General features: G+C 23.2%; 3 protein-coding genes across 4 annotated transcripts; all 3 read right to left on the reverse strand.

The window, feature by feature from the left end:
• Positions 1-1428: 1428 nt before the first annotated feature.
• Positions 1429-2261, reverse strand: Bm6263 (RIKEN cDNA 1110057H19, putative; the record flags this gene model as incomplete). The annotated part of the gene is made up of 3 exons (XM_001891998.2): positions 1429-1484; positions 1853-1955; positions 2172-2261. The coding sequence occupies 3 exons, from the start codon at positions 2259-2261 to the stop codon at positions 1429-1431; spliced, it is 249 nt and encodes an 82-aa protein (XP_001892033.1).
• Positions 2262-3416: 1155 nt separating this feature from the next.
• On the reverse strand, positions 3417-6865 carry Bma-maea-1 (erythroblast macrophage protein EMP, putative; the record flags this gene model as incomplete). Of its 2 annotated transcripts, XM_001891999.2 has the most annotated exons (9): positions 3417-3600; positions 3999-4159; positions 4358-4480; positions 4906-4988; positions 5200-5338; positions 5484-5654; positions 6034-6159; positions 6527-6729; positions 6832-6865. In XM_001891999.2, 9 exons carry the CDS (start codon positions 6863-6865, stop codon positions 3417-3419), a joined length of 1224 nt encoding a protein of 407 aa, XP_001892034.2. The 2 variants fall into 2 exon arrangements, with proteins under 2 accessions (XP_001892034.2, XP_042936759.1); XM_043080825.1 differs by lacking the exon at positions 6832-6865 and having other exon boundaries at positions 6527-6655.
• Positions 6866-16187: 9322 nt separating this feature from the next.
• Positions 16188-26412, reverse strand: Bm8405 (Uncharacterized protein; the record flags this gene model as incomplete). The annotated part of the gene is made up of 16 exons (XM_043080826.1): positions 16188-16323; positions 16964-17112; positions 17415-17578; positions 17861-18026; positions 18749-18914; positions 19566-19776; positions 20065-20173; positions 20846-20973; positions 21122-21296; positions 21493-21719; positions 21859-21973; positions 22190-22308; positions 22903-23130; positions 23481-23615; positions 23793-24209; positions 24909-26412. 16 exons carry the CDS (start codon positions 26410-26412, stop codon positions 16188-16190), a joined length of 4149 nt encoding a protein of 1382 aa, XP_042936760.1.
• Positions 26413-26909: the final 497 nt, after the last annotated feature.

Here is a 26909-nt window from a genome sequence, read left to right on the forward strand (position 1 = left end):
TCAGATATCATTCTTTGAAAATCTATAGCAGTAAAAGTTGTAATAAAGGGAACTAACTTCTGATCTACCCATCAATTTAAACTACTGATTGTGTAGTATGTGAAGTTATACTGCTTACCACACAGAGGGTGAATTCAGAGAGACTACAGATAATAATGAATTGAGAATATTTAGATCTTAATAGTAAATGGTCTATGAATTTCAAAACTCCAAGAAATTCTTCTCCCTCCACCAAATTACTCCAATTTATGGTAGAACAAAGAGACAGGGAAGAGAGAGAGAGACAGTTATATCACATTTTTTCTTTCTTTTTTTTTTTCTAGTTGCATCTCGATATGTCCATACCTAATTAAATGTTTATTTCAGGTAGCACAACATTACAATGTAGTTTACGTGTGCGCTGAATGTTATTTTCGTGCTGCATCTAATTACTTTATCATCATCTTAGTTCTTGTAATTTTCTTTTATATTTTGGATTTAATCATTATTTACTACTTTTTTTTTTTTATTCTTGCGATAAAAAATAAGAGATATTTGTTCCATTCAGCTTTTGTCCACTTTATTCATTTAAGAATATATCTGTAAGATTAGAAACTAAATGAATTTAGTAGGCTGTAGTAATTAAATGAAGATAAGAAAATTATTGGGATCTATAGCTAAAATCATCTACATGAATAACTATACAAAAATAACCAGGGCAGCAGTTTCTGATTCTACACAAATGATTAAAAAATCATATACAATTAGCAACTGAGGCTTAAGAGAATAATTTATATAGCACTAATGAAATATTAGCTGAGTTCTAATTCCATGAATTTAAATGGAAGATGAAAGAACAGACAAACAGCATAACTATACTCGAAAAATCTGATACCAATATTTTAAAATATATACATGTTGACTCAAAAATAAATAGTATTACTTAAAAAGCTAAAAAACTGTGGAAATTGAAAATGCCTTATGAAAACCGGGTAATCCTATGTTATTGGGAATTCCGGAGGAAAAAATGAAAAAAAAAAGTAATGAATAAAATATTTATTGATATACAACAATTTCAATCAGCAACTAATAAACACAATAAAAACAGCACCAACAATAATGCATCAAAATGACCAAATATTGAAAACCAAAAGAACAAATCCATCTACAGTTTCTGATAACAACAAGTTTGTTATCAGAAATTATACATATTTAGCATGAACATGTTAAAATTCCATAATTCTCTTGAGAAAATCAAATTGATCATAAGATAGTATAAGTAAGAATTTGGGAAATAACTTCAAATAATCTAACAACAGTTTTCACATTCAATATTTCAATAACTCTTTAGTCACAAACCGCTGCACAAATATCACAGTGTTTATGGAAATTTTTGAACTGATCCATTTCTGATCAGAGAATGTGATTGCAATCTATATATCCGGAAGATCATCCAAATAAAAGTTTTGCAACTATGACGACGATATTGATAGCAATAAGAGGCACTTTAAAAAAAAAATGCTTTTATTTGAATATAAACCTATTGAAAAAATTATACTATCTAGTATCCTAATTAAATAATTTCTAAAATACAGAAAGGAAATTCCAAAAAGAGAACAAATGACTTCAAAAAAAATATATAATAATAACAACTCATACTTTGACATTTATATAACTTGAAATTTTCGCTGCCATATTGCAATGACTTTAGTTTGAATACAAAAGAGATATTTCATGAAAAAGTATCAAATTACACTACGCTATATATCTATTACGATCATCTTATGATCTGTTCCGATACTTCATCAACTAAACAGTTGTAATTAACGAAAGATTAATTAGTCATTTGTTAATTACACACATACACACTAACCTCGCATAACTGTTTGTACTGCAGCAATAAGGTTCACAAGTTGCATTTTAAAAGATGATGGGTTCGTAACTTCGAACGAATTGCTTGGTACCGAAAGACCAACCTTGAAATATATTTTCCACTTCAATTTCATTTTATAAATTACCAACGATCAAAACAGTTCAGTCTCTTCACAAAGATATCATACATTTATCCCAGCAATATTTACAACTCTCACATTCACAACTAAGTTATTAACTATAAATATCAGAATAAATTCATTCTTGCTAGAAATAAAGAGAATGTGAAGGATTGAAGAAAAAAAAGAAAAAAACTCTACCTTATTTAAAAAACGTTCCTTATTGAGCACAGCAATTCCATTCAAAATAAGTAAGCCTGCTTCTAACAAACCATAAAATGAAACAAACATATTCGTCCACTTCTAAACAAGAAGAAACTGTAAACAGAGCATCTTATTATGATTTCTTATTTGTTTAGCTAATAAGTTCAGAATATTAAAGTACGAGAAAAAATATTTACTTATTTACTAATCTTTATGCAACAGATACCGATGACCAAATATTAAAATGTTTACTTTAATATATGTTAACCAGATAATTTCCAGATATATAATATTTATTTGGGATGCATATCATTTTTATCTATGTTTCTATATGCTAATTAGTAATATTACAAAAGTTGATAAATATCAACATTATTCAAGTGTTATAAATATTGGTGCAGTGGACATTAATTTGAGTCTAATTTTTATTGTGCATTGAAATTTGATGCTGAACAAGCAGTACAAATCAACAAAATTTGAGAAACTGAAAAGAAACTTATGGTCATAAAAAGAAATACAAAGACGACATTGAATGTGAAACACAAGAGAAAAGTAATCCACAGATTAACACTAAATGACTCATAATTACATCAGCACACAGCATATCACGAATGTTAGATGAAAAAGATAACACTGTTTCTTTTAAACCATATTATTCAAGATTAGTTTTAAAAATGAGTACATCATTAAAGCGATCAATCATTCCTAAACTCATAAACTATTCCTCATTTCTATAGTATCAAGATTAAGTAAAATTATACTATAAAAAATAAAAAAAAAGAAAAAAAAAAACAACTCCAACTACCAATCAGTAAATAATTGAAAATCCTTTAATTCTATAAAAAATTAATTAAAGAGTGAAAATAAAGGAAATAATAATGTGTACGAGATTTAACTTAATAAAACTACACGAAATTCAATATATTTCTCACTGAATTAATGATTTAACATGCACTATCATTTTTTCCTAATAACTCAACTCAACATGGTAGAGATATATTGTTAATGTGTCAAATATATGGTAATTGGTATACGTAAATATTGCTTGATAAAAAATAATCAGCACCAAGAAATATCCTAGAATAAAGTCGTTATGAGTCTGAAATAACTGAAATAACATCATCCCCTAGAAATATCACAAAACGATTCATGTGAATAGACGTAGGGAAAAAAAAAATGAAAGACAATATAAAAAGGATATATTATGTGTAAAGAAATCAAAAAAAAAAAAAAAAAAATGGATCAAAGGACAAAAACACGCAAAAGTTGATTAGCGGGGTAAATTTCTCCCGTTCTAGGACAAACAATTTCATCTGATGCATTAAGCAATTTTTCAATCGAATTTGCACCGTAAACATAACCATTTGGTAGCATAAATGGTTCATTATCATCATCCATTGGTTCTCCCGAATAAGCACACATCAATCTGTAAATAAAAAATGCTTGACAAAATCTTTTCTAAGACATTCTGAAACACGATCACCCGGTTTTCCAGAAAGTTTTCTAGAAATCAATATAATGCTGCCATATCTTAATACAATAGAAAAATTAAATTAAATCAAAAAATGAATCAGCAAAAAAAAAGTAATGAGTTGAAAACCGCTCCCTTTAAAAATTACAAATACCATGAGAGAATAATTTCCACTAAATGATGATCCGTACCAACTATTTTTTGAAATTCACTAAATCGTATGCATATATCATATAATCCAGTATGGTAATTCAAATCAACTATTATTTCATAAAAAACAAATAGAAAATGGGAATAAATTAGCAAAAGTTATTTGTAAATACATTTAGAAATCGAATACACTATTAATTTACCTTGAATTAGAAACATGGGAGTGGGGTAAATCTTCCGCAAGTTCATGCATATCAGGACGACAAGTTGGACAACGAGAATCTGGATCCGGATGACACTGTGGACTTTTGTAAGCTGACAATCCCATACATAGACAAGCGTTAAAAGATGAATACTCCATAAGCTAAATGAATAAAATATGATCATGCTATAATTTATATAATAATAAATAAAATGAGACCATGCATAATTTAATCACCAAGCATTATTGAGTACAGCAACAGTTGAATAAACTAATCCTATCAATAATACACATTTTAAATATGAATCTAATATCAGCAGCATAACTATTATGTTATGGATATTATTTTCAATAATTAACCTTATAGACACGAGCATTTTCTTGTTTAAACAGTTCAATAAGCTGATCCCAGCGCTTTTCACTAAAATATTCGTTGTAAGCACGACTTTTAGAGGGAATTCCAAAGCCAATGAGACCCATAACCTTCAAAAAAGAAAGCTGAAACTATAAAACAAGCAACGGTTTCGTGCGTATACAACAGAAGAATCAGTCGACTGATTTGAAAACAGTTTCATGCAACATTTCACTTTGAAATGGTGTAAACATGGCTTCAAAAATTTTTAATCACAATAATGTGAGTTGATTAAAAAAAAAAAAAAAAAATGAATCTCGTATTACTTTAAGCAAAAAATCAAAGATTATAGGAACTAAATATTCAAAAAGATGAGCTGCAAGAGTTACAGTTCAATTGAATACACTGAACACTTCACCGTTCGCCAATGAACCATTCTTCAAAAATTTCTACCCAAAAGTTTTGCTGATGTTAATGTTTAACCTATGCTCCTCTCCCATTTTCTTTCAGTTTATGTAAGCATAGAAGTCTGCAACGGAAGCAGAAAGTGGATTACTTTCACAACTTGTTCGCTCCACTGATCTTTCGGCAAGTTGGCCAAAAATTTTCTGGCATAATGCACAGCCTCTAAACGATCGCCTGAAAAATCAGTTTCTTTTTTTTTCATAGTACTTATCATATTATAAACATATGAAAGAATTCAATACCTAATTTTATATTAATACAATGTCTAATTTTCACAGCAGGCAAATTTCTATTCCCCTAAAAGATTTTGCATATTCTCACTCTAAGTAGAATCTATAAATGAAGCCGGCAAAAAAAGATATTTGTGAGCTATAAAGAAGCTTACCTCGTCGTACCAATTCAATACAGTCCTGCAAGCGAACCGTGGTTTCCAGGGTGCTTTTCAGGCGACGTAACTTTGACTTGTTATCAGCAATCCATTCTAAACATCGGTCGGTCTCATGGCGCGATAAGCTATCTTCTACCTGTAAAATTTCCCAGGAAATTCATCCAATACCAGTTTCACAACGCACTAAATTACTCTTATCTGGAAAACCAAACCAAATATCATTAATCAAAAAGTATAAATTTCAGCAAATTGGGTCGGAAATTGAAATGAGTTCCACTTACCTGCTTCGCAATCATGAAAACAGTTTTGTTACACATGTCTTCCACATTCGCTTGTTCCGCTAACTTTTGTGCAGTTTCGAAATAACCTGAACGTAACAAATAATCGATAATCAAGCGACTAATGCGCTGACTACGCCAAGTTTCCTGCTTCAAAGCATCCGTCGTGTTAGCCTGAAAATATTACCAAGCCTCTTAGTTTAGAACTTCTACTAACTGATTCATCACAATCTATCCAACATCGAGTGCAAAACAACTGCAAATGTCATTATTCATCCCATAATTATTTCATTTTTGAATGTCTGTTTTTTTTTTTACTGTATTCACTAAGATTATCTCAGCGTTTTTATGTATATTCAAAAACTCGTAAACTCACAGCATTAAAATAAATTATGCACGTGTTTTAACACATGGATGATTTCGAATAAAAAACAGAAACCATGAAGTAATCTAACCCTTGTCTTCGATCCATATCGTGCCTCATCTCATCCTTTTCAACTGAACCATTTTCAGTATTGAACAAAAAAGAATAATATCATATGAATTAATGAACCTGCTGCAGATATTTGACTCGCGTATCCAAGAGATCAATCAATTCCATTTCCTCATCAGTGATTTGCTTAAATGTACCAAAGAGTTCATCAAAGCGTCCAAAGTAAAGATCCATTTTTTCTTTAATCTGTAATTTTAAAAATCCGGATCAAACTTAAATGTATAGCCAACGTCACAAAATATTAACAAAAAATAAAGCATTGTATGCTGCATTGTAATAAGTAAATTTGAAAAAAATATTTTATCACCCTTCAATTTACCTCCGTAACTAAGTCACGTTCATTTGCTTGCCTTTAATCTTATTTCTGTAAAAAACCAAAAAAAAAAAAAACTTCTCAGCGCTAAAGACATGTGTCAGAATACGAGAATTAAATTAAAAATCAGAAGGCTCATTAAAAAGTCTAATTGCTGAATTATTCCAGCAAAAATGCTATATTTTACATAAAAATGAAATATATATAAGTTATGAACATATCAAAGAATTAGAAGCTTACATCACGTTTATAAATAGGCTTAGTTCCATCACCTTTCATAGCTTTTGCTACCAAATCAGCAGTTTCCTTCAAAAAATAATTATTTTTTTCCATTGTTTTTTGTGATGAACGAAATCGTTTATTGAACATTTCATACGGTACTTTCAGTGATGTGTACTCGAGCGCTGTGATTTCATCTGGCTTTAATGGTTCCGAACTTTGTGCTAAATATGCAAATTGTTATTTTGAAATTAGAAAATATGAAATAAACGTCTTTCTATATTATTTATATATCATGACAATAAATCAGTAACTATTATACGAACTTGAATCCTGTGATGGTGAACTAGAGGACATCATGAACTTATACACTTTCTTTTCTTTCAATTCTAATCGAAAATACCAATACCTGTAAACAGATGTTAACACTATAAACTTGCAGTGTACCTTGCCAAACATAATCTGAATATATCAAAAGCACCAAAAATTTCAAATCAACTATCATTCTATTTGATATAGAAATATAAATATTATATCTTTACACTCAGATATTACATTCAATATAACACAGCCAAAAAAAAAAAAAAGAAAAAAAAAACTGGCGGAAAAGAATACAATGAACAACAAATTATAAAGATATTATTATCCTTTTTTACTCGACTATCGAAAACATTCACAAATAATCAATGAAATCGATCTAACAATTGTGTTACAAAGTAATATTTCCACAAAGAATCGCGTAATAGTTTTTTCACGTAACAGAAACGTAACGTAGTAAGTTCACGTATAAAACTAAATTTAAAAAAAAAAAATAATACGCATCTAAAAAAAAAAACTGAAAACCAGGAATACTTTAATAACATCGATATCCGGTCAATAACAAATCCGCGTAAAATAAACAAAACACTAAACGCTAACTTTTGTTTTAAGAGTTATGCTATTTGTTGCAGCGTAATAGTTCTAATTACTAATAAACATACTCGTACGTAATAAACGTACGATAATACATCTACACGTGATAGCATATCTCAGGGATATTACTATAATAACTATTGAATATGTATATCCTAACAAAAAACGTTAAAAATAAATCGAAATTATGGGATAACGTTGTGATAAAACATAAATAATTTTTACACGTATCGCTCAACACGTAAGAATTACGTCAATTGTCTAATATTTCAGATTTTACACTTTCATTTTTCTTTCCTCTTTCTCTCTTCTTCCCTCTCTCTCTTCATCTCTGTTTCTTCTTTTCTTTACATGTAATTTGCTGTATATTTTTAATAATTTTTAATTTACTATGTATTTTTAATTCAAATATGTACGCTTTCTTACAAGAAAAAAGAAATATTAAAATTAAATTTTAGAAAAATATTAAAAATTTAATAAAATTAACAAAAAACGTATGAAAAATTTTTATTTAATATATAAAATATGTATAAATTTTTATTTCAGAAATCTTTAAAATATTGTAACTTTTAAAATTAAGTTATTATAATAACTTACTGATTAAAATTATCAGTTGTTGATATACTGATTAACTGCTTCTTCATAGATAAATTCTGTATTTATATATGAGAAATAAAAAGATTGATTTTACTTTGTTGTTTTATTCTTATACCAGTAACTATGAGTAACAATTTGAAATATTGCTTAAAAGATATTATAATATCTTTGGTATTTACCTTTTAATTTAATTTATTGTATTAAACTTACCATAACATCTTTTGATTTATGAGGTCACATTTTAATTTTTTTAAGTTTTCTTTTGATTAACCAAGTCATTTTTTTTAACTAATCAAATCATTTTTTGATTCACCAAGTCATCCTTCAATTTATCAAATCATCTTTTGATTAATGAAGTCATTTTTTAATCTATCAAGTCATTTTTTTAATTCACCAAGTCATCCTTCAATTTATCAAATCATCTTTTGATTAATGAAGTCATTTTTTAATCTATCAAGTCATTTTTTTAATTCACCAAGTCATCCTTCAATTTATCAAATCATCTTTTGATTAATGAAGTCATTTTTTAATCTATCAAGTCATTTTTTTAATTCACCAAGTCATCCTTCAATTTATCAAATCATCTTTTGATTAATGAAGTCATTTTTTAATCTATCAAGTCATTTTTTTAATTCACCAAGTCATCCTTCAATTTATCAAATCATCTTTTGATTAATGAAGTCATTTTTTAATCTATCAAGTTATTTTTTTAATTCACCAAGTCATTCTTCAATTTATCAAATCATCTTTTGATTAATGAAGTCATTTTTTAATCTATCAAGTCATTTTTTTAATTCACCAAGTCATTCTTCAATTTATCAAATCATCTTTTGATTAATGAAGTCATTTTTTAATCTATCAAGTCATTTTTTTAATTCACCAAGTCATCCTTCAATTTATCAAATCATCTTTTGATTAATGAAGTCATTTTTTAATCTATCAAGTCATTTTTTTAATTCACCAAGTCATTCTTCAATTTATCAAATCATCTTTTGATTAATGAAGTCATTTTTTAATCTATCAAGTTATTTTTTTAATTCACCAAGTCATTCTTCAATTTATCAAATCATCTTTTGATTAATGAAGTCATTTTTTAATCTATCAAGTTATTTTTTTAATTCACCAAGTCATTCTTCAATTTATCAAATCATCTTTTGATTAATCAAATCATTTTTTGATTCACCAAGTCGTCCTTCAATTTATCAAATCATCTTTTGATTAATCAAATCATTTTTTGATTCACCAAGCCGTCCTTCAATTTATCAAATCATCTTTTGATTAATCAAATCATTTTTTGATTCACCAAGCCGTCCTTCAATTTATCAAATCATCTTTTGATTAATCAAATCATTTTTTGATTCACCAAGTCGTCCTTCAATTTATCAAATCATCTTTTGATTAATCAAATCATTTTTTGATTCACCAAGCCGTCCTTCAATTTATCAAATCATCTTTTGATTAATCAAATCATTTTTTGATTCACCAAGTCATCCTTCAATTTATCAAATCATCTTTTGATTTATTAAATCTACATCTACCATATTTGAAAATACTGAATTAAAACGAATTCTGCAACCAAAATAATTCGCTTTGAAAAAAAAAAAAAAAAAAAAAAATAAATAAAATTCAGTTGACCATTATCCTTTACTATTTACTGTTTACTATTATTTTGAGAACTCATTTGACCGTTATCTTTTATTAATCATTTTTTGAATTTAATTTAATTGTTATGTCTTATTTTTAGATTTGAAATTTCATTTGACTCTTATCATCTTACTGTTCAAATAATCAGTGATTACATATTATAATATTTATGAATTGTGTACTTTGTAATCTATATGAAAACAAAAAATGTGCATAGTTGAATATAATTATAAGATATTAAAAGTAAAATAATAAAAAGTAAAACAAGTATAATATAAAAAACATCATTTGAAGTCATTTTTTAATTTATTTAAATAATTTAAATGAAGACAGTAATGAAAGAATTTATAATTTTATAGTAAAATAACTAGAAGAAATTACAAATTATTATTAAATGTTTTATTTGTAACCATGGTAACCAATTTTAGCAACGAAGTATTCTTCCATCTATTAGAACTATATTCTTTGTAAATATTATTCTTTTATAAAAATTTAATTCATTCATTCATTCTCTCATTATTATATTTTTAGAAATTTCCTTGCTATTTTTGTCATTTTTCTTTTTTTTTTTTTTTTTTTTTTTTTTTTAATTTTAGGATAAGTAATTTACAAATGAAATACATTCTATTAGATAATACCGGAATTGATAATATGCTTAATGGTGCTAGAAATACTAAATTACAAACAACAACAATCATTGTAATTGGATTATTTGCTTTTTTTTCCACTCTACTTAACCTTATTCTGTTAATTACAATACTTTTAAGGTAATTTTAATTTATATTGTAAAATTTTCCAACAAAATTGACAAAAATTATTTGAAATTCGAATGATAAATTTGCTATATAAAAGTGAAAAATCACTTTTTTTCTCTTTTTTTTTTATATAAAAATTTACATGAATTAATGAGAAAATCACATGAATATTTATTAAAATGACTTTTAATATATTATTTCCATCGTTATTCAGGCTTATTTCTATAAGCTAAAAACGAAAAATTAAACTTATTAATTTAGTTTAGGAAAAAAATAGTAATATTTTAAGTATAATTGATTTTTTAATTTTTTTTTTTTTTAAAAAGTTACTGTCATTTTTTGGCGCTATTGATTAGTTATTTTTGTAGTCGAAAGCTTCGCTCAATTCAACTTTTCATATTGTTTTGCAATTTTGCTATATTAAATATATTTGATATACTATCCGGTATGTTTATTCCAATTTTGTTTATTTTCAATGATAATTGGCTTTCTGATATGACAATATGTCGTTTGAGTGTCACCCTTGAACAGGTATATTTCATTATATTTTAAAAAAGAAAAAAATGGAAAATAATGAGAGTATATGCGGAATATATTCCGGAACCTTTCACATACGTTTAAATAATATTATTAATATTCCATTTATTGATTGCTAAAGTTATTGAAATTATCTTAAATGATTAGAATTAATAACTAGGTGTAATTTAAAGGTTTTTAAAACTTATTATATTTCAATATTTGATAAATATTTGATAAACTGTATGATAAGAAAATTTGTAAATTTGATAGTGAGAATAGAACTTAATTTTTCATCATACTCATCTATTATTGATTCATTTTCGTTAATCATTACATAACAATTGTCACTAACCCAAATATTTCGAAAAAAAGTTAAAATTAAATTATTATTATGCAGTAGAATGCAGTAATATAATCCAATTAAATACAATATAGTAATATGATAAGAGAAATAAAATAATAATAATAATATATAATTTTTACTGCTATATCACTTTTAATTGCTTCAAATTTTTTTTTAAAATATTTCAGCATTATTAAATTTCAGTATTTTAAATTTTAAAAAAAAATTTTTTTTTTAGTGTTTTTAAAAATTTCCAAAGTTATTTTGATGCATTACATTGTTTAAATATTTGAACTATTGTATCTCTAGATCACCTATATTTACTACAAATCATTTCTAGTTGAACTGACATAACAAATACTAAAATATAATTACCTATAAATATACCTGTGTGTTTATTTGGATAATTATTATCAGTTCATATCAAAATATCAATAATATGAATTTACAGTTTGTTGATATGGAATTATTAATGAGTATAATGCTAATGGCTATTGTACAAGCTATTCTATCATACTTTCCAAATCAATTTATATTTAACAATTGGCGAATACTAACATTTATTATTGTTTTATGGCTAATAAGTATTTGTTTAGTTTTACCTATATTTACACATCACATACCTGTCATACCCTCTGAATTTTGGTATAATTGCAACATTGACAAGTTAGCTTCTTTTTGAATTAATTTATAATTTTAATATAACAAAAAAAAAAATAATAATAATAGCAAACGATATTTGCTTGTAGACTTTTTAAACTAATACTACATTAAAATATTTCAAGTACTTAAGCCTTGCTGCAGTATCGTATTCTTTGCGCACTATAAGACATTACCGCCAATCAAATCACATGAATTCAACATTTAGCAGACATATACTTGAGATTTTTAGTCTTTATTAGGAGACAATAGAACAATAAGTAATATTTTAAGCTTTTATGAATCTAGCAGATATCGTTTCTTGAATTGATATTAGAAAGATGAAAATGAGGGATAGAAGAAAGTTTTCAAATTTTAGAGGACAAAATGGGAACTTCAAGTAATAATTATAAACATTTCAACAATGACATTTTAGCCTTGAAATTGACATTTGACTGACAAATCAGATCAGTTCAATTAAATCAGATCAGTCATTTTATTTGCTACTGAATTAAGAAAAATGTTTGTAAAATATTAAAAAAAAAAAAAAAAAATAAAAAAAGCTTAAATAACAGTCTATCTGTTGCATTTCTCGACTAATTTGACAGTTGCAAAATAATTTCTACTATTATCAAAATCATCATTTATAAAATATATCAAAAATTATGATTAAAATATATCATCGAATTAATTGAAATTTTTGTTGCAACAAAATTTTGAATATTTTGAAATTGATGTAGATCTATAGTTTAAATTAGAACTGTTTCAAATTTTTGTTTCTTCAAAAGTTTACAAATGAAAATTGAAATTATTTTAATTCATTTAAATTACTTAATAGCAGCATATATTATGATTATTAAAAGGAAAAGGAAAAAATAAAAATGAAAAATAAAAATAAAATAAACAATAAACAATAAACAAATGAGCTCAATTATTTGATATAAATGTAAAATTGCAGGAATGTTCCAATTTTATATCCAATTGTATGCATATTGATTTATAGCATTTGTCTCATTATTATACTAATTTGTCTGGCAGCGCTTTTGTCGCGTAATAATCAATACAAAGATCAATTAGTATCGATCAGATCAAATGAAAATTTATCATTCAATAGACATAATTCTTCGTTTGATTATGATTACTTGAATCATTTAAAACTTATTCTAATTCTTATCATTTTATTTATCATATTTGATGGACCATATATTATGCTAAATTTTTTCATACAGGTATTTCTCAAATTTTTTATTGATATTTTAGAATTTTAATTGCATAATGAAATGTTATATTTGTAGTAAATTTTGCCCATGTATATTTTATTTTTGAATTTAAATAAAATTTTATCATTTCTATTTTATTTATTGTTTTTTCTAACCTTAATAACTTTTCTTTTTGCTTTAAAAAAAAAAAAAAGATTTTTTTTTTTTTGAGTATATTGAATAATTTAAATAATTTTTTCTCGTTTTGTCTTTTCTATTTTTTTCTAGTAAATATTTATTTTCATAATATTTTTCAACTTTAATAATTATTTTAAAAAAAAAAAAACATTAATTTTTTAGTATAAAGTGTAAATTTTAGCATAAAAAGTTAAAATTTCAAAAAATAAAACTAAACTGAAAATTTTTGAAATTTGCAAAAAATTTAAGAATTTCTGATTAAAATGATTAAAATGTATTAAAGTGATAACAACAAAATCAAATAAATAAATGATATACAAATGGATTATTTATTTATTTATTTGCTTATTTTATGATAGATAAATGTCATTAAATTGTAATTGAATCATTCATTTCTCAATTACTGATTATAAATGAGTAAAAATGATGTATTCAAGTTATTAATTTTAGATACGAAATAGTAATGTGTTACTGACAAGTGATAATGCTTTTATGGTACCACAAGATGCTTATATAATACTAAATTGGTTACGTTTGATGTATCCGTTACTAGCACCAATTTTGGTAAATAAATTTTATTTTATTTAATTACTTTAAAAAAAAAGAAAAAACAAAATAAAATTTATTTTAAAAATTATTTTAAAATGATTTTATCAATAATTACATGTTTTTTAATTTACTTTTTAAAATAATTTTTATCAATAATTATAGATTTATGCAGTATCTGATAAAATTTGGCTTAATATAAAACAATGTATATTTTGTGACAGATCGGAGACAATTTCAATTCGAGATTATTCAAATAGACAAGGCAATTTACCGTTGTTCATTAAATAATTTAAATATTTTGCTTTTTTTTTTTTTGTTTTATTAAATTTACTTCCATAATATTTTTTCAATTTCTAATAATTATTTTTTCCTGTAAAAATTAAAATTTTATAAAAAGAAAAAATTCGTATTTTACAAAAAAAAAGTATTAAAATCAGAATTTTTGATTAAAATAATTAAAATATATTAAAAGTAATAATAATAATAAAATATTATATAAATCTTCGATGACAATAATTATTAAACGTTTAGTTGTTAAAATAAATAGCATAACAAATAATGTAAATACTGATTTCTTTATTATTTTTTCATTTGCAATATATAACAGAAATTAAATTATAAACAATCAATGATTTAAAAATATTTTGAGAGAAAAAAAAAAAAGAAAACAAAAAAATGAAAAATTCTTAAAAATTATCGACAAAATTTAGAAAAAAAAAATAGTTTTAGCAAGAATTCATATTAATTACACATTTTCTTTTCGTTTCTTTTTTTTTTTTTTTTTTTTCGAATGTAATTTTTTACAGATTCAAAAGAAAAAGCTACTGATAAAAGCGCCAAGTGATCAACAAATATCGGAACGTATACAAATCAATAATGTTTGCTTCAATTTCTTTGATCTAATTAATAAGAAAAAATGAAAGATAGCAATAATTTATAAAAAATGTACATTAATTAATAAACATAATTAATTTTCATGCATGCGACAAATGTGCCATTAAAATGACAAAAACAAAAAAAAAACAAAAATAATAATAACGACAAATCTATCGAATATAATACAATAGAGGAATGATATTAACTACAAATAACTGATATGATATGATAAGACATAATCAGAGTAGTTTTGCTTACTTATGTCTTTGAAATTGTGTGCATCTAAGAAAAAAAAAAAGATGTAGCGGTAGACTGAAATATTAAATAGTTGAAAAATTAAAAACTTTGTGATTTATATCATTTCTTTTTTTAATTTTTTAATTTAATAATAATGTTTCACAATATTGATAATTTACAATAAGTGCAATTTAAATGAAATAATTTGATAAAAAATTTTTGAAATTTCTTCCTTTAAAACTATTTTCTCTTTTTTTTCATTTACAAATTGAAGTAATTAAATAGTGAATTTAAATGAAATAATTTGATAAAAAATTTTTGAAATTTCTTTTTTTAAAACTATTTTCTCCTTTATTTTTTTTATTTACAATATTTGAATGTGAGAGAATCGATGAGATTTGCATTCTTATTTATTACTCAATAATGTAAGATATCAAAATTTTTGCTTACTTTTATTATTGTTTGGTTATAAATTATCTTAAAAAAATTTTAATGTTTGTTTTATAAATTATTCACAAAAATTTTTTCATGCTTAAATTAAAAATTTAATAAAAAATAGATAGCAAAAAAAAAAATTGAAATTTTTATTTAATATAGAAAAAATATGCACACTTCGGGACAGTTTATCTGTTTGAGAATTTAATATTTTTTTAAAAATTAAATGCATGAAATTTTAATAGTGAAAATATTAAGAGAGAAATTCTATGATTATTTTATTATAAATTGAAAAAATTATTGATAATTCTTATTATCAGTAAAATACAAGAAAAGATGATAATTCTATTAATTTAAGATTAATTCTAATTTTTAAGAATATTATTTATAAAAAAAATGATAGTATTGATTTTGATTTTGAAAATTATAAGTACAGAGATTAAAGCAATGCATATGTTATTTCAATTTTTTTTCAGATAAAAATTAATTAATGCAAAACTGTTAATGAAAAAAAAAAAAAAAAAAAAAAACAATTACTAATTATTAATTCATAAATTTTAATTTTGATTTTTTTCTGATATTTCCGATAATATTTGCTTACATAAAGAATTTCATTCGTTTTTTTTTTTTTTTTTTCACTTTTCATGATTTTTCGTTTTTTTTTTTTTTATTTAACTATTTTTTATAGAGTTTTGATTACAATAAATTCTTATTATGATTGATTAAAAATTTCAAAAAATTTTCTGACAAATAAAACTTAAAATATATGTTAATTAAAATTAATTACTAATAAGATAAGTGCGAACATTTTTTAATTGATCACAATTAAATACAGCAACAATTTTCCTTTCATTTAAATTTGTCTTTCTTATTGCGCTTGTTGTAATCGTTAAAGTATTGTAAGCTTCAATAGATCTAAAAATTTCTTTATTTTATTTCTTTTTTGATCACAAAAATTATTTAGGAATTTAATTGATAAATAATTTTAGTTATTATAAGCTAAGAAGAAGATAGAATTATTTGATAATATAAATTAATATCTAAAATAATGCATTGGGATATTAATTTATTTTGCGCTATCAATAATTTATTTTGCTCTATCAATAATTTATTTTACTCTATCAATAATTTATTTTACTCTTTCAATAATTTATTTTACTCTTCAATAATTTATTTTACTCTATATATTTATTTTGCTCTATCAATATCTATTTTACTCTATCAATAATTTATTTTGTTCTATCAATAATTTATTTTATTCATTCAATAATTTATTTTACTCCATAATAATTTATTTTACTCCATAATAATTTATTTTGCTTTATCAATAATTTATTTTACTCTGTCGATAATTTACGTTACTCTATCAATAATTTATTTTGTTCTATCAACAATAATCATCAAAATATTTTAAACAATAAATATTTCAGGAATGATTTCACTGAAATATTTAAATTTCTTACTCACTTAATAGTCTTTTTCTAACATTTGATAATTACTCCTTTATCATTCTTCAAAGTATTTAAATTCTAAAATTAAATAATATATGACTAACCCACATAATATTGGTGAATCATTAAATGTCAATCCGGTACCATCAATTCTAATTTCACAATTTGTTAATAAAATATTTAATGAATTTGCTAACGAAATTTGAAACTCTTCTTTATCAGTACTCGTTGATATCAAATCTTTTTGTAAAAGCTAAAATTTGTTCTGTAAAAAAAATAACAAAAAAAAAAAAAAAAAATGGAAAGAAAACTTTTGCTAAATTGCATTAATAATTACAAATAATGAAAAATAATTTATTGGTAAAGGGCAAATTTAAAATTTACTAATCTAATAATTTTACATTTTAATTCATTAATTTTTAAAAGTATTTAAAACTTAAGTCATGCTGACAAACTATAAATTTTATTGATAAGCAAATTTTTTATTATATTATTATCTCATTTTTATAAAAATTTTATTTTAAATGATTTAAAAAGAAAAAAAAAAAAACTAACTTTTTTGATTGATAATATAGGTTTGAGAAGTGTAAGTATTTGTTGAGCATAAAATCGTTCATTGTTATGTAAAACTTTTGCAAATGCTATTATAGAAATATTCCAATCTTCCATAAACATATTACAAAAGTATTCAGATGGAATACTAAATTCTATCTTTTGGCCTAAATAAGTTAACAAATTAATAATTCAAAAGTAAATTTTAATTAAATAAAAAGGATAACTTAAAATTTTTAATTATCAAAATTGTTTTCAGTTTCGTTGTTATCTTCACAGTGTTATTAATTTATGAAATTATTGCTATTAAATTATTTATCATTTGTTTCCTCATTAATTTAATACAATATAATAAAAATACATTAAAAATTTAATTTTATTAATAAAATTTCATAGGAATAAAAATAATTAAAGCAAAAAAGGAAATAATTATCATATGATTATCATACATTGCTTTGATCGGATGATAAGCATTTTCTCGTAGAGATAAACATGTGTGATAACCAATCCTGTATAACTTGTTAAGTCAACCTGGATTTGTGCATTAACTGTTTGTTCAATTTGTGATTTGTTTATGACTGTTAATGATCCATTAATTGGCTTATCAATACTGATCTATAAAGCGCTCTTTGATAAGTGATAATTAAATAGGATAATTAAGAAATGTATGAGAGGGAGAAAAGAAAAGTGATAAAAATGAAGAAACCATATAATTTATAAATCAATCTTTTCAACTCTTTTTCGAACTAAAAATTAAGTAAATTTGAGCTTATTTGTTTCTAATATTATTATTTTTTTATTAAACTGATAGTTGATCTATAATAATTAATAATAATAATAATAGTACTAATAATAAAAATAGTAGTATTAATAATAATAATAATAATAGTAGTACTAATAATAAAAATAATAGTACTAATAATAATAATATAGTATAATAATAATAATAATAGTAATAATAATAGTAGTAGTAGTAGTAATAATAATAATAATAGTAGTAATAATAATAACAATAATAATAGTAGTAATAATAATAATAACAATAATAATAATAATAATAGTAATAATAATAATAGTAGTAGTAACAGTAATAATAATAATAATAATAATAATAACGTAGCAATAATTTTTCAGCAAAATTTGTGATTAAAATATTTTTTTTTTTTCTGCTTCTTCATTGGGAATAAATAAAATTGAAAAAATCCTCTTAAAAGTTTGTTTTAATAGGAATAAATAAAATTATTAATAGTATTTAAATATTATTTTTCAAAATATTTTAAGAAAAATTGTCAACAATTCTAACGTCTCGTCATTATCAATTCTAATCAAAAACTAACATTTTGAAAATTGCTTAAATTTAATTCAATACTGCCAATTCCTTCATCATTTAACAACGATAAGTACTCAGTTTGGTGACAATTACTATCTTCCAATGATCCTTTGTAATTCATTGTCACATCAGTATCACTGGTTATCGTTGCTATGATAAGTTTATTTGATATCCTGAATAAATTATTGAAGTACATACAATAAGCAAATATATAAGTAAATAAATTAATCAAATAAGTAAGTTTTACTTTTGTTTTTTGTCACTTTAAAAGTTTTATACAAAATAAAATAAAAAATAATTTAAAGTAAAAAAGAACAAGAAACAGAAGAAGTAATCAATTTTATTATAAATTACTTTTTTTTTCTCTTCAATTTTAAAATTATTTTAAAGTTTTTTTTTTTTTCTACAAAAACGAAATTTTTTTTGAGTTTTTTTTCCTTTTATTGGGAATAAATGAAAGTGAACTTCATCTAACTTTAAAATAAATTTAATTTCATTCTTTATTATTACTTTTTTTATAATTGTTTTTTCTCCCATACTTATACAGCACTACTATTATTATCAAATAATTAAAATAATCAAAAATTATTATAACTTTTATCCTAATTAATAATTAATATTACCATAATTTGATTATTTTAGTGTTATCATTTTGAAAATTGTTGCAAAAAATTAATTTGTTTTAATATTTTAGAGCCATTTTTTTTTTCAGAAATACTTCAGATTTAGTAATTTTAAAATGTATTCATTTTTTTTAAAAAAATTATTTAAACATATTCAAAATGAAAAAATTAAAGAATAAAATTAACAATTAAAAATTTTACTTCTTTCCATGTTTTTTAGAATATGCAAAAATTGGATTATATGTTATTGGATCACGATAGTAATAATTGCAAATAATAGTAGCATTTAGCATTTTATAAAGTTGCTTTCCGTAATATTCATTCTCATTTTCCGGTTCTATTTTTTCACTATCCGTTTTAATTTGTCGTACCGGAAATAATCCTTTCCTTTCATTTAATAAACTATCCTCCTCTGAAATTCAACTTAGCTAAATGACCTTTGCTGACTTTGTTATTCTCCTCAATAAAATAAAATATGAAATTAAAAAAAAAAAAGATTACAAAATTTTTTTGAAATTTAAATAAAATTTTAATATACAGTTGGAATTTTTGATAATTTAAACGAAATTTGAATTTAACCATATATTTAACTAATATCTAATCAAAATAAGATGCTAAATTGAGATGCTAAAATAAAAATAAAAAAAGAAGAATAAAGTTAAATTTTAAAAATAACTTTTTTTTTTTTTTTGTAAACAACCTTTTATAATTGGAGTAGCATCACAAATATGCCATTCACTTTTATTGTAATCATTTCTCAGAATTTTTGATTGAAGCCATAATTCATTCCAAATATGATAATGCCATATCTGTATTTAAATGATGAAAATTTAAAAAAAAAAACAAAATGAATTGTTTATTAAATTTAAAATTTGTCAATTATATAATTTCTAATAATTTAAATGCTAATTTGTCATCAAATTATAATTTATTGCAGTTTATTTTGAAAATTAATTATTGGGAGAATATCTAAGTTTGTGTTTTTTTGTCTAATTATTAATGAAATAATTAAGGAAAACAAACAAACTTTCTTCTTTCTAATTGATAATAATTCATTATCATTCTTAATTATCATATCGTAAGCATTTTTATAATAATTTTTGGGAAAATTTAGTATTTGACAAAACTTTTTAAAATTTCATTTCTACTTTTTGCTGTACTAATTAACTTTTACCTTGCCATTACTAAAAATATTAATGCAATTTATGCTAATATATGCTTTATTAATTACCACTCATTTATAATAGAAGTATTACTTAAAACAATTTGTAATTAATTAATTTAGTCGATAATAAATTAATTAAAGCTAATTTAGGCATATTGTAATGTCACGTTAGTGTCACATTAATTAAGTATCACAAAATTGTGTTTTTTGCTATAAAATGAAATCCCAGCATAAATTATAAAATTACTGTATCACACTGCAGAATCACATTATCATCTTATCATAACTATGATAAAAGCATCAATGAAAAACATACGGTATCTTTGCTTTTTTCAGCAAGCAAATCATCAATAATATCTAATTTTATCAATGCGTCATTATCAATTTGTGGCGCAAAATTATAAATCGTTACCATACGACATGGAATTCCAACACATCGGCAAACTATAATTTTTCACTTTTTTTTCAAATAAAAAAAAAGAAAAAAAATTGAAATAACTAAACAAAACAATTTTCTCTAAACTTTAGCTTAAAATATACTAAAGAAAATTCAAAAAAAAAAAAAAATAAAAGTTAAAATAAATAAGCGTACTTGACGTAAGAAGACCAGCGTAACACCATGACTGTCCGTAACCTATTTTAACACCAAATCTCTTATACAATGCCATAATTTCTTTACTGCCACTCCATGCACTCGGTATAATTTCATTTTTACAATCGTTTTGTTGAAAATCACTCCATTTAACTTCTAATATAAATTTACTAATCTGTAAAATTTTAATTGAAATTAAAAGATTTAAAAATTTAACAAAATAAGGAAAATAATAAATTAATCTGAAAATAAATAAAATTATATAATTTAACATTTCTAATTTCAATCTGATTGCTAATTTCAATTTTATTTTAAGCTAATTTAACAATGAAATTACTAATCTATTAAACTTATATAAACTTTACACTTACAGCTATAGCAATTGCTTTTGCAATTGCAAAAGCTGATCCAAGTTCATCCATTTTTAACAAATTATTTTTCACGCATAATTCCAACAATTGCAATATTGTATTTATGCAAATGGCGCTAAATTGCCCTAAAAGCCATGCATCCCTTTGATTCCATTTGCGCATCACAGCTAATTCATTCAGTACATATTCATTTAATTCTATTTCATTTGGATAATATGTTTCGTCATCTATAAAAAATAAATAAATAAACAATTTTTGTTTACAAATTTAATCAGCATAATAAAAAATATTGAAATGTTAAAAATTATTGATTAATTATAAATATACAAAAAATAAATGAAAAAAAAAAAAACCACAAATTTAAACCTTTATGCCATGGGTTAAACAGAATGCATAAATTCATAGTGTATAAATTTGATCTTTCATTATTTTGCATAATCATTTGCCAAAGACCAATCGGAATATTAGATGGAATTATAATCTAAATATTTATCATTTTGATAAAACTTTTGATTGTAAACAAAAAAACAAAACAAATAATTTAAAAACGAAAAAAAAAAAAAAAATAGAAAAAATCAAAAAATAATAATAATGAAAAGGTAAAAATTTTTGTTGAAATTAAATCAATAATTCGTACCTTTTACTATTATTGAATAAAAAATAAAATTTATAAAAATTAAAACAAAATAAAATTCACTTCAAATAATGCATCATCTATTGTTAAAATTTTATATGTTACATGCCAATTTTTTATTGATTGATCAGTTGAATAATTATTTTTTACTGCCGAAATTGTTGTTTTATAATTTGCCAATTCTGAAATTTCTTCAAAAATGAATTATCAAAATGATATCAGTAACAAAATTAAAATTACTGCAACATAATTTGTATCATTCATAAATTTTATAGCATAAAATATTGAATGATAGCAATTATTGATTGATCATAAAATTGAAATGATTAGACGCGTTGATTTGAATCTCTCACAGAACACTGATACCAACGAAAACTTTGTAAATTTCAATAATACTTTTTAAATTTTAATCCTAGTCAAGAGTTTTTGACACCAATTAAAATCTAATATCAATGGAAATTTTTTAGCTAATTTTTTAGTTTTTAGTCTTACCAAAAAAAAAAAAAAATTTGAAGTAGATTGAATTATATAAAATATTTTAAAATTATTATTCATGCAATTTCCAATAAATGATTTTTATCATCAATTAAAACATTATCAATTCTTGATGATTAAGAACTTGTTAAAAAAAATAAGAAAATTTTGAAAAAAATTGTGAAATATTTATTGGTATAAATTTTCACTTAATAGTCATAAAAAGATTAATATTTTAATAATTAAATTAATTCTAAAAATGAGTAGTGAAAAAATTAAATAGTGATTAAATCAGTGGATACCATTTTTAAAAAGAATTGAAAGATTATGCAAAATCTGCGGTTTGTTATTGTAATGAAAGATGAAAAATATTGAAAAACCACGTCGACAAATTTCCATTGGTTCATTATCAGTTGTTATCAGTGGTTCAAATGCTATGGTATGGTGAGTTTTGCAAATTTCATCCGTTTTCATTGTTACTAAAGTTTGAAAATCATTCGATAAAGCATCCTTGATATCTGAGATTTTTGCTAAAAATTAAGCGCATTTGTCGTAGTGAAAAAAAAAAAAAAAAAAAACCATTTGCAATATAAAATGATCAAAATTTTTTTATCAAATAAATTTTTTAAATATTTTTTTGTGCCTTAAAGATTTCACAAATATATTAAACAATAAAAAAAAAATGTCTCTCTGGAAAAAGAAAAAAATTTAATAATATTTCAAAAAAAAAATTTTTTTTTTTTACTTGATTTTATGATAATATTAATAAGTTATATGAAAATTTTTTTAACAATTTTTAAATTAACATTATTAAGTTTTTTTCTACAATTCAAATAATACTTTTAAATTATAATTTCGTCAAACAAACTGAAATACTTACATTTAGTGACAATTTGTGATTGAATTGTTGTATCAATTTCAGTTTTAATTATATGATCACTTTTTGATTCTAATTTAGAATCAAATGAAATTGAAATTTTTGCATTATTTCGTTCAGATAATTTCTGTTTCATTTCTGGAATATTATTAATATTTGAATTAATACTACATCCTATTTCTGAAGTACTTATAGTTTCCAATTTACAATCCATTTTTTCAACTTTTTCATCTGACATTTGTAATGGATTAGATCCAACTTGAACAGTTGCTTTATCAAAAGTTTTTCTTAAAATATTATTTCGATCAATTGTACCAGGCGGTGACTCATATGTATTTAATACCATCCAATATGGTTTCTTCATTTTTTCATCGCTTGTTGAAATATTAATTATTGTTGGTTTCAAATTCATCGGATTTCGAATGTACACTTCAGCAGTGATTGTTTCATATTTTCGTCCATTGTACATCGATGATAATTTACATTTCGATGAATCATCATCATCAAAAGTTGAAGTAATAATTGCGGTAGCAGTTGGCGCAGTTGGTAATGCTGTATTATGTGGTTTACTTTCTGTTTTACCAGTAATATGAAAAGTTGGTGCAAGTTTAGATAGTTTAAAATTTTTATCAATTCCACTACGATTATCAGCAATTGATTGTTGTGCTGAATAAGTTGAACTGAAAATTTCATGCGAATTTGGTGATAATTCTTTTGCGCCAATTTTACTCTCTGAAAATTAGCTCATTTATTTAATAAATATTATGTAAAAATTGTTTTGTTCATAATAATTTACATTTACATTTTTTTAATTTTTTTAAATAAAATTTAATATAATTTTTAATAATTTACATTTAATAATTTACAAAATCATTTTAAACTATCAATGTATAAAAGATATGATTAATATAAATGAGTAAAGAAAGTAAACATTTTATAATTTTTTAAAAAAAAAAAAATCAACGTTTTACTTTAATTAGCTATTAAATTATATTTAAATGTAACAGCAAATAATTGAAGAAAAATAAATAAATATATTTGTTTATTTATTTAAATAATTTATTTTATCACTTATACTTTAGAAATTTTATTCGAAAAAAAAAATGCTAAATTATGAAAGTAAAATTACTTTATTCAATATTTCTAAAATTAATTTGCATAATACATCGGTTTATATTAGTTATGTATATTAGTTATGTAACTTATCATAATAAAAGGTTTCTTTGCAATAAAATTTATTATAATTTATTAAAATAAATGTGTCACAACAAAGAAAAAAAAATAAAAAATTGATTTCAAAAATATTAGCATAACAAAATTGAAATGAATTTATTTAAAAAAAAATTACTACATGCTAAATTTAATAAGTATAAAAATTAAATTGAAAAAAAAAATTAGAAAAAAGTGAGAAAAAGAAAATTAAATAATTACCTTCATTAATTGATGTTATATCATTCTTTGTTCCATTTTTATTATCAACAATCAGTGTAGAATTATCAGATATTTTTCGTAATTTCTCGCGTACTTGACGTATTTCCGTGATAAATTCTGATTGATTACTATCATCATTATTATCATTATCAGTAGTAGAATTATCAATAATAGCATTAGATGTGGTATTTTCAACATTTTTTGATTTTATTTTCATTATATCAGTGTGAATTTTTTGCTTATCAATGCTCACTAATGGATGTAATTTTTGTGAAAATTTTTCCATTTGTTCATTTTTTTTAAATGTTTTTTTATACCAATAATTTGCAATTTTTTTTATTGCAAATTGTTGCATTTTTTCATGCAAATATTCTCGAATTTCGGAATTTTTTTTTGAATATAATTTCATTTCATTATTTTGATGCGATAATGTTAATCGTTTTTCGTGTTCTTTCATTCGATATTTTAGCAATGCCAATCCTTCCATTAATGCTTCACGTCCATTTGCATAATTATTTTCATCCATAATTGTATTTCTTCCTGTTATTTGCTCAAATTTATCAATGCTTATCAATGGTGATAAATTTGTTGCTGATAATGAATTCATTTCATTGTTAATGTTAGAATTTTTTGTTGCATATAATGGTATTTCATCAAATTCACTGCATATATGTTTGGTGATAATATTCGGAGATGCATCAGATATCGCTGATTTGTTGTTTGTTGTTGTCACATCTGATAAATGTTTGATAACATTATCACATTGATCATTTGTTTTAATTTCATTGAAATATTTTCGTTCCGATGAATAGCATTCATGAAATGATCGTGTTTTTTCAATTAATGCTGGTGTAATTCTTATTTTACGAGCCAAAAATGGCCCATAATAAGGTGTTGTTGTTGTTGTTGTCGTCATTGTTGTCGTCGTTGTTGTCATCGTTGTTGTCGTCGTTGTTGTCGTCGTTGTTGTCATCGTTGTTGTCATCGTTATTGGTATTGAATTATCGTCGAGATTGATCGTATTATTTGCTTGAAAATTTGATGATTTTTTTGTGGATAATGTTGGAGTATATCGCATTGGAATAATGGGAATTGTTCGAAGATTTTCTGAGCTTTTCATAAATTGACCTGAATGTTGATGCATTGAATCAGAAGCATTCCAACGTTTGCGACGATTATGAATTGCTTCACTGCGACTTTTACGACAGCGTTGTTGATTGCGACAATAGCAATCGCAGAAATTGCAACAATTATTTGAATTTTGACAATATCGTTGTCTACTGCGTCCTCTGAGATCGTTTTGAAACCAAAGATTTGACGGATGTATGGTAGCATAATCGTTGTATCCAGCGCAATAATCTGTTGATTTTCGCCAATCTTGCGACGTTGATGATCGTAATGAAGTGTCGCAATTGCAAATATCTTCATGCGTCACACGTCGCCGATATTCGCTACAGCCCAAATCATCTGTTTCCTTCCATTGTTCCTCATTTTGTGTATACATCTGCAAAATGGCAATATTTAGCAAATTTGAAATTTGCTAATTTAAATTAATTTAAATCAATGAGCCTTTATTTATTTTTATTTTTTTATTTTTTTTTAGAAAAAATTTCGATTTAAAAATTATAAAGAAAAAATAAAAGTTATATTTAAAAATTACTATAACAATTTTAATAACAATGTGAAAATTTTATCATTTTTGAAAATTTTGCTCTAAAATTTTAATACAAATTATCAAACCAATGAATTGATTAGAATAAAATATTAGTTGACTGATTTCATCATAAATTTCATTCCATTTGAAGCCAAGCTAATTATATATCTTTCCTGGAATAATCCAAGAAAAACCGAAAAAAAATTTTTGTAGCTAAATCATACATATTCAAAATAACATTAATTAATTATTGCATAATTAAAATTTTAACTTAATTTAACTGTCATTTTAACCTAACTCTGTTAATAAAATACTGAAAATGAAAAAGAAAAAAATTATTGAAAAAT

This window comes from Brugia malayi (genome assembly GCF_000002995.4).
Source record: "Brugia malayi strain FR3 genome assembly, contig: Bm_v4_Chr3_scaffold_001, whole genome shotgun sequence".
Lineage (NCBI taxonomy): Eukaryota > Metazoa > Nematoda > Chromadorea > Rhabditida > Onchocercidae > Brugia > Brugia malayi.